Here is a 16,168-nt window from a genome sequence, read left to right as displayed (position 1 = left end):
TGATAATAAATATCTGATCATGTGACCTTCACGGTCGGGTTACACCATGTTTATTTCCCCATCCCCCACCTGGGGTGCGAGCGCAGGTTGTACGTGATCTGTATATTCTTTCCATACGTTTTTTGTTTTTCATATTTTTTTTTTTATTAATAAATATTTTTGGACAGAGTATTGATTAGTAGACGACAGTAATTCTAGAATAAGGAACAGAAGGTGATTAATATAGAGCTTTGCTGATCTGCATTTAAGTCATGTCTCTAGTCACAGCCAAAGCTGCATCCAATTCAGAACCCTGCTGGTTTCCTGTTCGCTCTCAGGCTGCATGACTCTTACTGTAGTCCTCCATTCTGTTGGTTTCCTGCCTTGTCTGGGGACGGGGGCCGCTGTCTGGGGGCGGGGGCCGCTGTCTGGGCCCATCGCTCAATATGTCGCACATCATGAAGTATCGGTGACGATCGATTCTCGTTACTTGAGGTCTGCAAAGTTCTGTTTTACTCCTGGAGTCGGTAACGCGGCCGGACCCTCCCTGAGACGTTCTCTAGCACTGAATGTGTGAGGGTCTTTGTTAAATGTTGGGGAAGTGGTCGAATTTCTGCACCCGGGGTTTGTTCTTGCCGTCTGGAGCGGGTGAGGCGCCATTTCCAGGAATCTGAGGCAGCAGCTGAGTCTGCAAGAAATATTCATAGACATCGCCGCGGTGCGGGAATTACTCCAGCGATCGCTCTGATAACGCCTTTTAAAAAGAGGTTGTCAAGGCCCCTCCCAGCAGTACTGGCAGGAGGAAATTTTTTTTTTGTTTTGTTCCCCCTCGTATTCTTACTAATAAATAGGTCTTACAGGAATGATCCGGGCTAATGAAACCCCGGGGCCGGACCCGAGGGGCCAAAAATGAGGCAGTACTTTGTCCATTATAGGGCCGCTTAACCGTGGCTGCGTTCCAGCCGTATCACTCAGGCGTAAATCCCCATGCACGTGGCTGTAATTTTGATCCTCAATAACGGACCGTAACAGCGGATCTTAGTACGGACCCAATAATTTATATTGCCCATGGGCACCGTCCTGTATAGTTACGGGACGGCCGAAGAAATAACCGGCAAAAAATAGGACGTCCTATTTTTTTATCTTACGGACCGTGCTCCTGTACGTTACAATGGAAGCACGGCCCACAAATGCGGGTGACTGTCTGTGCCTGTAATTCCAGGTAGGGCAGGGGGCCTAAGAGGGACTGGATGATATTTCGGGTGAGGAATGCTCTGCGGTTACTCACCTGTCGCCGCCTCCCTTTGCCTTTCCTCTTCTCCGGCTCCTCGCGGGTGGGGTTCAGGTAACCACTTTCGAAGAGCTGCTCACAGGTGAGACGATCATCAGGATTCATGCGTAGACAGCCCTAGGGGGAGGAGCCACAACTATGAAAGAGGCGGGACTGGGAAATGAAATGTGCTGCATCCAACACACGGGGCGTGTAAGACAGAAGTCTGTCACTAGGTGGCGCCAAATATTGAATTTCTGCAGGATTCTGTATACCGGCCACTTTCCACTATACATACATACATACATATATATAATGTGTTTCAGTAAAGTAACGACACTCGTCCGACCACACTGAGCTGATCTAAAGTACAATTCTCCCCAAATCCTATACTAGTGGGGGGAGGGTATATATAGGAAATCCTCCGCTTTACCTTCATGAATGTCATAGCCATGTACTGAATATTTGGGAATTTTTCCTCCAGAGTTTCCTGTATGAGAAATAAATAAAATGAAACTGCTGAAAGCCTCTCACTAATGTTGAGGAGTATTTGTACCCCCTGATCACATGACAGGAAGCGGGTACCCACCACATCATCGGGGTCCGGCTCGGGGATACTGGCACCATGGAAAAACTGGTTACTGCGGAAAATGTACTGGTGTCGCGGTATTAGATTTCCTGGAGGAAAGACAGAATAAATAAAGAGGTTTCTGGTTTTTACTTCAATAGATCCAAAATTCTGCGCTGAGTAACGTTTTATAATATACCTTTATAGCGGTCAGGGCTCTGTTTTTCTGATACAGAGCACCAAATCCTCTGCTTGTCCACACAGCCCTAGAGTGCTATGATACAGTTCTGCCACTAGAGGGAGCTCCCTCCATACAGATTTATACAGCTTCTATAGAACTGAAAGGAAGCTTTCTAAATACATATGTAGTGAGCTCCCCCTAGTGGTGGCTGCAGGCAAACAGCATTTCATCATCTGGTTACAGGCTCAGTGGGTTTCTCTGGTGCCGCCTCATGCTAGTTCTTCCTCTTTGGCTAGTGACGTGGTTCCTGTAGAGAGCAAACGCCCACCAGAGCCTCACACTGTCCAAAGGAAAGGGGTATGGAGCCAACCAGGGCTGTGGCCCCCTCTTTCCAGGGCCCCACAGGAGCGGCAGGGCCTGGCCCCATTGCATTACTGCAGGATTTTGCTCACCCAGGGTTCTGATGATAAGGTAGAGTTGGTCCATGTCTGATTTCCCCGGCCACACGGGCTGTCCGGAGAGCAGCTCAGCAAATACGCAACCTATGGCCCACACATCCACCGCTGCTCCGTACTGTGTGTCCCCGACCAGCAGCTCCGGGGCCCGATACCAACGAGTGGCCACATAATCTGTGTAATCATCACCAGGCCGAGCTGCGAAGACAAGGAAATAATGACCAAGACGACCGGTCCCCTCTCCTGACATGTCCAAAATAGTAAAAGAAAATTCCCCATGAAATAACAATTCTGGAGCAGTTTTTCTTAGAATTCTACTTTGTGTTGTTCCTCTGTTATTCCTCCTAGAAATTTATGAATAATTGGATGTTACCAGTTGGGGGTGTGTCCCTAAACAGACTGACACGGTCCAATCAGGCCTGACAGTGACTGTAGGGACACGCCCCTATGAGAGGGAGAATAGCAAAACCCAGTTAATGTATTCATGCATTTCTAGGAGCAATAACAGAGGAACGCCAGAACTCAAAAATTTTGGAACATATTTTCTTACAACTCTATTTCATGGGAAATCCAAGTATTGACTAAAACAGACATGTCAGGAGAGGCATCAGCTAGAGGCACAGTACAAAACATCCTGGGCCCCAGTGCAGAAGCTTTACATTACTAACAGGGCCCCAGTGCTGTCATGCTCTATGGGATCTATATACAGTACAACATCACCTGACTGGTGCTGGATTATCACATATTCTGGATTATCACATATTCTGGACTATTAGATGATATTCTGGATTATCACATATTCTGGACTATTAGATGATATTCTGGATTATCAAATATTTTGGATAATCACATATTCAGGATTATCAGATACTCTGGATTATCACATATTCTGGATTATCACATATTCTGGATTATCACATATTCTGGATTATCACATATTCTGGATTATTAGATGGTCATAAAAAAAGAATAAAACTGACTTGTGAATTCAGTCGTGACTACAGCGCCGCACGTTAAACACTTACTTAATATTCGTGCGAAGCCGAAGTCGCAGAGTTTTATGACCCCCTGTTTGGTGAGCAGAATGTTCTCGGGTTTTACGTCGCGGTGAATGCACTGCCGGCAGGAAGACGCAATCATGGCGAAAATAATGATATGTTAATGAACATTTTACTAAACTTAACTCCGCCCACAACAAAAAAATTTAAAGGGGAACTCCACCTGGTATTATCTTCTGATATGTCATTCAGACAAGTAACGTCAGTGGGGGCATGTGACCTGGGACACCACAAATATACAAGACAAGGGGGCGATAACACCCAGTATACGACCACATGGGGCGGGCACCAGATCTCTGACTGATTTTGTTTATTTTAATGGAATCTTCACATGTGATTTGTTGCAGAAACTGGAGGTCTCCGGCTCGTGGCCCCGCAGATGTCACCTATATGACATGTCTTCAGGTGGAGTTCCCTTTTAACATCACAATATATTTAGTAGTCATCTCCATATAATCCTTACACTGTTCTTGTGGCAGAAGTTCACGGCCTGCAGTATCTGCCCCACAATGTTCTTTGTCATCATCTCGGGTACTCTGAAATTAAAGTCATGGAAGGGTTAATGTGAGATCCCACCCCATACACTATAAATAACAGTCCAGGGGTATCAATATATGGTCGTCACCTTGAAGGGAAACCACTATTATATTATATCCTCGAGACATTACATCATATGTGACTGATATCAGCCGCTCCTCTTATATCACTCCAGCACTATTATATCCTCCAGAGACATTACATCATACGTGTGACTGATATCAGCCGCTCCTCTTATAACACTCCAGTACTATTATATCCTCCAGAGACATTACATCATGTGTGACTGATATCAGCCGCTCCTCTTATATCACTCCAGTACTATTATATCCTCCAGAGACATTACATCATATGTGACTGATATCAGCCGCTCCTCTTATATCACTCCAGTACTATTATATCCTCCAGAGACATTACATCATATGTGACTGATATCAGCCGCTCCTCTTATATCACTCCAGCACTATTATATCCTCCAGAGACATTACATCATATGTGACTGATATCAGCCGCTCCTCTTATATCACTCCAGTACTATTATATCCTCCAGAGACATTACATCATATGTGACTGATATCAGCCGCTCCTCTTATATCACTCCTGTACTATTATATCCTCCAGAGACATTACATCATATGTGTGACTGATATCAGCCGCTCCTCTTATAACACTCCAGCACTATTATATCCTCCAGAGACATTACATCATATGTGACTGATATCAGCGGCTCCTCTTATATCACTCCAGTACTATTATATCCCCCAGAGACATTACATCATATGTGTGACTGATATCAGCCGCTCCTCTTATATCACTACAGCACTATTATATCCTCCAGAGACATTACATCATATGTGTGACTGATATCAGCTGCTCCTCTTATAACACTCCAGCACTATTATATCCTCCAGAGACATTACATCATATGTGACTGATATCAGCCTCTCCTCTTATAACACTCCAGCACTATTATATCCTCCAGAGACATTACATCATATATGTGACTGATATCAGCCGCTCCTCTTATATCACTCCAGTACTATTATATCCTCCAGAGACATTACATCATATGTGTGACTGATATCAGCCGCTCCTCTTATATCACTCCAGCACTATTATATCCTCCAGAGACATTACATCATATGTGTGACTGATATCAGCCGCTCCTCTTATATCACTCCAGTACTATTATATCCTCCAGAGACATTACATCATATGTGACTGATATCAGCCGCTCCTCTTATATCACTCCAGGACTATTATATCCTCCAGAGACATTACATCATATGTGAATGATATCAGCCGCTCCTCTTATAACACTCCAGTACTATTATATCCTCCGGAGACATTACATCATATGTGACTGATATCAGCCGCTCCTCTTATATCACTCCAGCACTATTATATCCTCCGGAGACATTACATCATATGTGACTGATATCAGCCGCTCCTCTTATATCACTCCAGTACTATTATATCCTCCAGAGACATTACATCATATGTGACTGATATCAGCCGCTCCTCTTATATCACTCCAGCACTATTATATCCTCCAGAGACATTACATCATATGTGACTGATATCAGCCGCTCCTCTTATATCACTCCAGTACTATTATATCCTCCAGAGACATTACATCATATGTGACTGATATCAGCCTCTCCTCTTATAACACTCCAGCACTATTATATCCTCCAGAGACATTACATCATATGTGACTGATATCAGCCGCTCCTCTTATAACACTCCAGTACTATTATATCCTCCAGAGACATTACATCATATGTGTGACTGATATCAGCCGCTCCTCTTATATCACTCCAGTACTATTATATCCTCCAGAGACATTACATCATATGTGTGACTGATATCAGCCGCTCCTCTTATAACACTCCAGCACTATTATATCCTCCAGAGACATTACATCATATGTGTGACTGATATCAGCCGCTCCTCTTATAACACTCCAGTACTATTATATCCTCCAGAGACATTACATCATATGTGTGACTGATATCAGACGCTCCTCTTATATCACTCCAGTACTATTATATCCTCCAGAGACATTACATCATATGTGACTGATATCAGCCGCTCCTCTTATATCACTCCAGTACTATTATATCCTCCAGAGACATTACATCATATGTGACTGATATCAGCCGCTCCTCTTATATCACTCCAGTACTATTATATCCTCCAGAGACATTACATCATATGTGACTGATATCAGCCGCTCCTCTTATATCACTCCAGTACTATTATATCCTCCAGAGACATTACATCATATGTGACTGATATCAGCCTCTCCTCTTATAACACTCCAGCACTATTATATCCTCCAGAGACATTACATCATATGTGACTGATATCAGCCGCTCCTCTTATAACACTCCAGTACTATTATATCCTCCAGAGACATTACATCATATGTGTGACTGATATCAGCCGCTCCTCTTATATCACTCCAGTACTATTATATCCTCCAGAGACATTACATCATATGTGTGACTGATATCAGCCGCTCCTCTTATAACACTCCAGCACTATTATATCCTCCAGAGACATTACATCATATGTGTGACTGATATCAGCCGCTCCTCTTATAACACTCCAGTACTATTATATCCTCCAGAGACATTACATCATATGTGTGACTGATATCAGACGCTCCTCTTATATCACTCCAGTACTATTATATCCTCCAGAGACATTACATCATATGTGACTGATATCAGCCGCTCCTCTTATATCACTCCAGTACTATTATATCCTCCAGAGACATTACATCATATGTGTGACTGATATCAGCCGCTCCTCTTATAACACTCCAGCACTATTATATCCTCCAGAGACATTACATCATATGTGTGACTGATATCAGCCGCTCCTCTTATATCACTCCAGTACTATTATATCCTCCAGAGACATTACATCATATGTGTGACTGATATCAGACGCTCCTCTTATATCACTCCAGTACTATTATATCCTCCAGAGACATTACATCATATGTGACTGATATCAGCTGCTCCTCTTATAACACTCCAGCACTATTATATCCTACAGAGACATTACATCATATGTGACTGATATCAGCCGCTCCTCTTATATCACTCCAGCACTATTATATCCTCCAGAGACATTACATCATATGTGACTGATATCAGCCGCTCCTCTTATATAACACTCCAGCACTATTATATCCCCCAGAGACATTACATCTTATGTGACTGATATCAGCCGCTCCTCTTATAACACTCCAGTACTATTATATCCTCCAGAGACATTACATCATATGTGTGACTGATATCAGCCACTCCTCTTATATCACTCCAGTACTATTATATCCTCCAGAGACATTACATCATATGTGACTGATATCAGCCGCTCCTCTTATAACACTCCAGCACTATTATATCCTCCAGAGACATTACATCATATGTGACTGATATCAGCCGCTCCTCTTATATCACTCCAGCACTATTATATCCCCCAGAGACATTACATCATATGTGTGACTGATATCAGCCGCTCCTCTTATAACACTCCAGCACTATTATATCCTTCAGAGACATTACATCATATGTGTGACTGATATCAGCCGCTCCTCTTATATCACTCCAGTACTATTATATCCTCCAGAGACATTACATCATGTGTGACTGATATCAGCCGCTCCTCTTATAACACTCCAGTACTATTATATCCTCCAGAGACATTACATCATATGTGACTGATATCAGCCGCTCCTCTTATAACACTCCAGTACTATTATATCCTCCAGAGACATTACATCATATATGTGACTGATATCAGCTGCTCCTCTTATAACACTCCAGTACTATGATATCATCCAGAGACATTACATCATATGTGACTGATATCAGCCGCTCCTCTTATAACACTCCAGTACTATTATATCCTCCAGAGACATTACATCATATGTGACTGATATCAGCCGCTCCTCTTATATCACTCCAGTACTATTATATCCTCCAGAGACATTACATCATATGTGACAGATATCAGCCGCTCCTCTTATATCACTCCAGTACTATTATATCCTCCAGAGACATTACATCATATGTGTGACTGATATCAGCGGCTCCTCTTATAACACTCCAGCACTATTATATCCTCCAGAGACATTACATCATATGTGACTGATATCAGCCGCTCCTCTTATATCACTCCAGTACTATTATATCCTCCAGAGACATTACATCATATATGTGACTGATATCAGCCGCTCCTCTTATATCACTCCAGTACTATTATATCCTCCAGAGACATTACATCATATGTGTGACTGATATCAGCCACTCCTCTTATATCACTCCAGTACTATTATATCCTCCAGAGACATTACATCATATGTGACTGATATCAGCCGCTCCTCTTATATCACTCCAGCACTATTATATCCTCCAGAGACATTACATCATATGTGACTGATATCAGCCGCTCCTCTTATATCACTCCAGTACTATTATATCCTCCAGAGACATTACATCATATTTGACTGATATCAGCCGCTCCTCTTATATCACTCCAGTACTATTATATCCTCCAGAGACATTACATCATATGTGACTGATATCAGCCGCGCCTCTTATAACACTCCAGCACTATTATATCCTCCAGAGACATTACATCATATGTGTGACTGATATTAGCCTCTCCTCTTATATCACTCCAGTACTATTATATCCTCCAGAGACATGACATCATATATGTGACTGATATCAGCCGCTCCTCTTATATCACTCCAGTACTATTATATCCTCCAGAGACATTACATCATATGTGTGACTGATATCAGCCGCTCCTCTTATAACACTCCAGTACTATTATATCCTCCAGAGACATTACATCATATGTGACTGATATCAGCCGCTCCTCTTATATCACTCCAGCACTATTATATCCTCCAGAGACATTACATCATATATGTGACTGATATCAGCCGCTCCTCTTATAACACTCCAGTACTATTATATCCTCCAGACATTACATCATATGTGTGACTGATATCAGCCGCTCCTCTTATAACACTCCAGTACTATTATATCCTCCAGAGACATTACATCATGTGTGACTGATATCAGCCGCTCCTCTTATAACACTCCAGTACTATTATATCCTCCAGAGACATTACATCATATGTGTGACTGATATCAGCGACTCCTCTTATAACACTCCAGTACTATTATATCCTCCAGACATTACATCATATGTGACTGATATCAGCCGCTCCTCTTATAACACTCCAGTACTATTATATCCTCCAGAGACATTACATCATGTGTGACTGATATCAGCCGCTCCTCTTATAACACTCCAGTACTATTATATCCTCCAGAGACATTACATCATATGTGACTGATATCAGCCGCTCCTCTTATATCACTCCAGTACTATTATATCCTCCAGAGACATTACATCATATGTGACTGATATCAGCCGATCCTCTTATAACACTCCAGTACTATTATATCCTCCAGAGACATTACATGTGTGACTGATATCAGCCGCTCCTCTTATATCACTCCAGTACTATTATATCCTCCAGAGACATTACATCATATATGTGACTGATATCAGCCGCTCCTCTTATATCACTCCAGTACTATTATATCCTCCAGAGACATTACATCATATGTGACTGATATCAGCCGCTCCTCTTATATCACTCCAGCACTATTATATCCTCCAGAGACATTACATCATATGTGACTGATATCAGCCGCTCCTCTTATAACACTCCAGTACTATTATATCCTCCAGAGACATTACATCATATATGTGACTGATATCAGCCGCTCCTCTTATAACACTCCAGAACTATTATAAGCTGATGACTTTAGGGTTACTGGCCCTTTAAGCTAACAGATAACCAATCATTCCATAGACAGGATATTGGTAAGCTGCATTGCGCTGACGGTCTTTCTGTCCGGAGTGTGGATATGGGGGACGTTATATGGACGTACCCATTGGGGTGTTTCTCCAGCTCGTTGAGAACTGTGTGATCACAATATTCGAAGACCAGATGTAGTTTCCTCTTCCTGCGGAAAACCTCCAGCAGGTTCACCAGGTTACTGTGCTTCAGCTGCTGCAAGAGATAAAGAGAAATCACATTCTGCACATTCATATTAGTGTCTGCCAGGGTCGGGGCCACAGATCCAATTCTGATCTGGAAACCATCAGCATGGAGTCTGTATAAACTCCACAGGTGGCCCCTCAACTGGTGAGCATCAACAGAGAAAATCATTGGAACAATTGGCCCACTATGAGCACGGCTTCACACGCACAGCACGTTATTGCGGCAGCGCGGCCTCACCTTTAACATACGTATCTCACGCAGCGCTATCTTTTTAATGACGGGGTCGTCCTCAGACTCCACAAACTTCTTGATGGCCACCACTTGTCCGGTCTCCTTATTCCGACACTTAAAAACGACCCCATAAGATCCTTCACCAATCTTCGCCAACTTCTCGTACTTCTCCATCCCTGAGGTCAGTCTGGTGGTGATTTATAATGTATAATGTTGTAATAAGGAATAGAACGGAATTACAACATATTCAGCTGTAATTACTCATTTCCCAGCATCCCCTGCTTGTTCAGCGCCTGCACTGGGACGTTTATTCTTTATACCAGGCTCAGTACAGTCAACTGAGGTAAAAAAAAAAAATACTGCCCCCTACATTACAGGAGCTCAGCTATGTTGTTGAAGGTTGGGTGGGTGGTGTCAGTCGACCAACTTTCTGACTGTTTCCCATAATGCCCGGCAGAATTATGATTAGGATAAGTAATCTAATGTAATGTATGTACACAGTGACTCCACAGGAAGAATAGTGAGTGCAGCTCTGGAGTATAATACAGGATGTAACTCAGGATCAGTACAGGATCAGTAATGTAATGTATGTACACAGTGACTCCACAGACAGAATAGTGAGTGCAGCTCTGGAGTATAATACAGGATATAACTCAGGATCAGTACAGGATGAGTAATGTAATGTATGTACACAGTGACCCCACCAGCAGAATAGTGAGTGCAGCTCTGGAGTATAATACAGGATATAACTCAGGATCAGTCCAGGATAAGTAATGTAATGTATGTACACAGTGACTCCACCAGCAGAATAGTGAGTGCAGCTCTGGAGTATAATACAGGATGTAACTCAGGATCAGTACAGGATCAGTAATGTAATGTATGTACACAGTGACTCCACAGGCAGAATAGTGAGTGCAGCTCTGGAGTATAATACAGGATATTACTCAGGATCAGTACAGGATAAGTAATGTAATGTATGTACACAGTGACTCCACCAGCAGAATAGTGAGTGCAGCTCTGGAGTATAATACAGGATATAACTCAGGATCAGTCCAGGATAAGTAATGTAATGTATGTACACAGTGACTCCACCAGCAGAATAGTGAGTGCAGCCCTGGAGTATAATACAGGATATAACTCAGGATCAGTACAGGATAAGTAATGTAATGTATGTACACAGTGACTCCACCAGCAGAATAGTGAGTGCAGCTCTGGAGTATAATACAGGATATAACTCAGGATCAGTAATGTAATGTATGTACACAGTGACCCCACCAGCAGAATAGTGAGTGCAGCTCTGGAGTATAATACAGGATATAACTCAGGATCAGTCCAGGATAAGTAATGTAATGTATGTACACAGTGACTCCACCAGCAGAATAGTGAGTGCAGCTCTGGAGTATAATACAGGATATAACTCAGGATCAGTACAGGATAAGTAATGTAATGTATGTACACAGTGACTCCACCAGCAGAATAGTGAGTGCAGCTCTGGAGTATAATACAGGATATAACTCAGGATCAGTACAGGATAAGTAATGTATGTACACAGTGACTCCACCAGCAGAATAGTGAGTGCAGCTCTGGAGTATAATACAGGATGTAACTCAGGATCAGTACAGGATAAGTAATGTAATGTATGTACACAGTGACTCTACCAGCAGAATAGTGAGTGTAGCTCTGGAGTATTATACAGGATATAACTCAGGATCAGTAATGTAATGTATGTACACATTGACTCCACCAGCACAATAGTGAGTGCAGCTCTGGAGTATAATACAGGATGTAACTCAGGATCAGTACAGGATAAGTAACGTATGTACACAGTGACTCCACCAGCAGAATAGTGAGTACAGCTCTGGAGTATAATACAGGATGTAACTCAGTATAACTATAGGATAAGTAATGTAATGTATGTGCACAGTGACTCCACCAGCAGAATAGTGAGTGCAGCTCTGGAGTATAATACAGGATGTAACTCAGGATCAGTACAGGATAAGTAATGTAACTCCACCAGCAGAATAGTGAGTGCAGCTCTGGAGTATAATACAGGATGTAACTCAGGATCAGTACAGGATAAGTAATGTAATGTATATACACAGTGACTCCACCAGCAGAATATTGAGTGAAGCTCTGGAGTATAATACAGGATGTAACTCAGGATCAGTACAGGATAAGTAATGTAATGTACACAGTGACTCCACCAGCAGAATAGTGAGTGCAGCTCTGGAGTATAATACAGGATGTAACTCAGGATCAGTACAGGATAAGTAATGTATGTACACAGTGACTCCACCAGCAGAATAGTGAGTGCAGCTCTGGAGTATAATACAGGATGTAACTCAGGATCAGTACAGGATAAGTAATGTAATGTATGTACACAGTGACTCTACCAGCAGAATAGTGAGTGTAGCTCTGGAGTATTATACAGGATATAACTCAGGATCAGTAATGTAATGTATGTACACATTGACTCCACCAGCACAATAGTGAGTGCAGCTCTGGAGTATAATACAGGATGTAACTCAGGATCAGTACAGGATAAGTAACGTATGTACACAGTGACTCCACCAGCAGAATAGTGAGTACAGCTCTGGAGTATAATACAGGATGTAACTCAGTATAACTATAGGATAAGTAATGTAATGTATGTGCACAGTGACTCCACCAGCAGAATAGTGAGTGCAGCTCTGGAGTATAATACAGGATGTAACTCAGGATCAGTACAGGATAAGTAATGTAACTCCACCAGCAGAATAGTGAGTGCAGCTCTGGAGTATAATACAGGATGTAACTCAGGATCAGTACAGGATAAGTAATGTAATGTATATACACAGTGACTCCACCAGCAGAATATTGAGTGAAGCTCTGGAGTATAATACAGGATGTAACTCAGGATCAGTACAGGATAAGTAATGTAATGTACACAGTGACTCCACCAGCAGAATAGTGAGTGCAGCTCTGGAGTATAATACAGGATGTAACTCAGGATCAGTACAGGATAAGTAATGTAATGTATGTACACAGTGACTCCACCAGCAGAATAGTGAGTGCAGCTCTGGAGTATAATACAGGATGTAACTCAGGATCAGTACAGGATAAGTAATGTAATGTATGTACACAGTGACTCTACCAGCAGAATAGTGAGTGTAGCTCTGGAGTATTATACAGGATATAACTCAGGATCAGTAATGTAATGTATGTACACATTGACTCCACCAGCACAATAGTGAGTGCAGCTCTGGAGTATAATACAGGATGTAACTCAGGATCAGTACAGGATAAGTAACGTATGTACACAGTGACTCCACCAGCAGAATAGTGAGTACAGCTCTGGAGTATAATACAGGATGTAACTCAGTATAACTATAGGATAAGTAATGTAATGTATGTGCACAGTGACTCCACCAGCAGAATAGTGAGTGCAGCTCTGGAGTATAATACAGGATGTAACTCAGGATCAGTACAGGATAAGTAATGTAACTCCACCAGCAGAATAGTGAGTGCAGCTCTGGAGTATAATACAGGATGTAACTCAGGATCAGTACAGGATAAGTAATGTAATGTATATACACAGTGACTCCACCAGCAGAATATTGAGTGAAGCTCTGGAGTATAATACAGGATGTAACTCAGGATCAGTACAGGATAAGTAATGTAATGTACACAGTGACTCCACCAGCAGAATAGTGAGTGCAGCTCTGGAGTATAATACAGGATGTAACTCAGGATCAGTACAGGATAAGTAATGTAATGTATGTACACAGTGACTCCACCAGCAGAATAGTGAGTGCAGCTCTGGAGTATAATACAGGATGTAACTCATGATCAGTACAGGATAAGTAATGTAATGTATGTACACAGTGACTCCACCAGCAGAATAGTAAGTGCTGCTCTGGAGTATAATACAGGATGTAACTCAGGATCAGTACAGGATATGTAATGTATGTACACAGTGACTCTACCAGCAGAATAGTGAGTGCAGCTCTGGAGTATATTACAGGATGTAACTCAGGATCAGTACAGGATAAGTAATGTCATGTAATGTATGTACACAGTGACTCCACCAGCAGAATAGTGAGTGCAGCTCTGGAGTATAATACAGGATGTAACTCAGTATAACTATAGGATAAGTAATGTAATGTATGTGCACAGTGACTCCACCAGCAGAATAGTGAGTGCAGCTCTGGAGTATAATACAGGATGTAACTCAGTATAACTATAGGATAAGTAATGTAATGTATGTGCACAGTGACTCCACCAGCAGAATAGTGAGTGCAGCTCTGGAGTATAATACAGGATGTAACTCAGGATCAGTACAGGATAAGTAATGTATGTACACAGTGACTACACCAGCAGAATAGTGAGTGCAGCTCTGGAGTATAATACAGGATGTAACTCAGGATCAGTACAGGATAAGTAATGTAATGTATGTACACAGTGACTCCACCAGCAGAATAGTGAGTGCAGCTCTGGAGTATAATACAGGATGTAACTCAGTATAACTATAGGATAAGCTGCTGGGTTCAGTAGTCCCCAATCAGAGCGCTCTTGAACTTCAGATTTGGGGACTAAAAGAAGTGCCTCCCTCTTGACTGACCGTTCCAGAATTTGTGAATATTTGGGCATTAGCGCAACACATTTCTGGAGGATCAGATGGCGGACTTAGGAGGTTAAAAATAAAACCCTGGATCATGTTCTGATATATTATATAAATGTCTTTCTCTCTCAGGGATTTCCAGGAACACTTAGTAAATATAAGAGATCTCTGCGGCCGCCCGTCATCCATCACCCTGCGCCATCTCCCGCCTCACAATTACTTATATCTGCTAATCTCAAGTCAATATTTACCACAGCTCAGCGTAGACCGCAGGCGGCACGACGGGTGATACATATACAGATATATAATGTCCCTGCAGAGGGGGAGGTGGGGGTGACACCTGGGGGGTCACTAACGTGTGCAATATGTAAGGAACGTAATATAATATATAGAGAGTAACTTTCCGCATCACTATAGCGGGGGATTATTTGCTGTATGGATCCGCTCTCACTAACCCCTCTGCTCCCTGGTCTTAGAAGCTCACAATCTATACCGCCGCAGACATATGATACGTTTCGGGGGGTGATTATGGGGTACAATTTCCAGGTTTCTACATTAGTTTCCTCATCGCCGGAGCGGGGACATAATCTACAGGAAACTGGACAGAATAATAAATACGTCACCGCAGATGGAGCAATCTCAGGAGACGGGTAAAGTTTCCCAGGATCCCGGAATCACCTGCTGCATTTCCAGAGTCCGGTGGCCTCGTATAATAAAGTCTCCCCCACCAGTAGTAATAGGAGTCTATGGGTTGCCGGGGGCAACCATCACCAGGCTGCAGAGGGCCCAGCCTCCTCCCCTGCCCTTTGTTTGCAGACAGAGCAGGCGTTACCACGGTGACAGCAGAGCTGCGGGCCTAGTGACTGCCTGTACTACTACCACCAACCTCCTGTCACTATTGCAGTCACTACTCCTATGTGGCATCTACAGGGGGGGGGGGGGGGTCACCTTATCATGCCCCCTACCAATATAAGGCACCCCTCACCCGTGTATTCTCATGGCGTATTGATTTCGATGGGTGCAGAGTCATCGGCCATTACCACAGTTGACGCCGGGGGAGGTTTATGGGGGTGATCAGCTTATTATTGGGGGACCCTTCTAACAGAAATGTGTCCGTCCATACGTTATACACATATATTTCTATGACCTTATCATTACTCGCTATCATTCGTAGCACAGGCCA

The 16,168-nt window shown here is 42.7% G+C and overlaps 1 protein-coding gene across 3 annotated transcripts; it reads right to left on the bottom strand.

Moving 5' to 3' along the window:
- Positions 1-137: 137 nt before the first annotated feature.
- CDKL4 (cyclin dependent kinase like 4) lies at positions 138-15,818 on the bottom strand. 3 transcript variants are annotated; one of them, XM_075830784.1, is made up of 10 exons: positions 15,609-15,818; positions 10,392-10,572; positions 10,042-10,160; positions 3,975-4,047; positions 3,479-3,569; positions 2,451-2,651; positions 1,839-1,927; positions 1,683-1,739; positions 1,268-1,387; positions 138-667 (listed from the first exon to the last, which is right to left on the bottom strand). In XM_075830784.1, exons 2-10 carry the CDS (start codon positions 10,557-10,559, stop codon positions 566-568), a joined length of 1,020 nt encoding a protein of 339 aa, XP_075686899.1. In that variant the 5' UTR covers positions 10,560-10,572; positions 15,609-15,818; the 3' UTR covers positions 138-565. The 3 variants fall into 3 exon arrangements, with proteins under 3 accessions (XP_075686899.1, XP_075686897.1, XP_075686898.1); XM_075830782.1 differs by having other exon boundaries at positions 139-667; positions 10,042-10,163; positions 15,609-15,817; XM_075830783.1 differs by having other exon boundaries at positions 139-667; positions 10,042-10,163; positions 15,664-15,817.
- Positions 15,819-16,168: the final 350 nt, after the last annotated feature.

The sequence above is a fragment of the Rhinoderma darwinii genome, chromosome 6 (genome assembly GCF_050947455.1).
Source record: "Rhinoderma darwinii isolate aRhiDar2 chromosome 6, aRhiDar2.hap1, whole genome shotgun sequence".
Classification (NCBI taxonomy): domain Eukaryota; kingdom Metazoa; phylum Chordata; class Amphibia; order Anura; family Rhinodermatidae; genus Rhinoderma; species Rhinoderma darwinii.
This window is presented reverse-complemented; position numbering and strand designations above follow the sequence as displayed.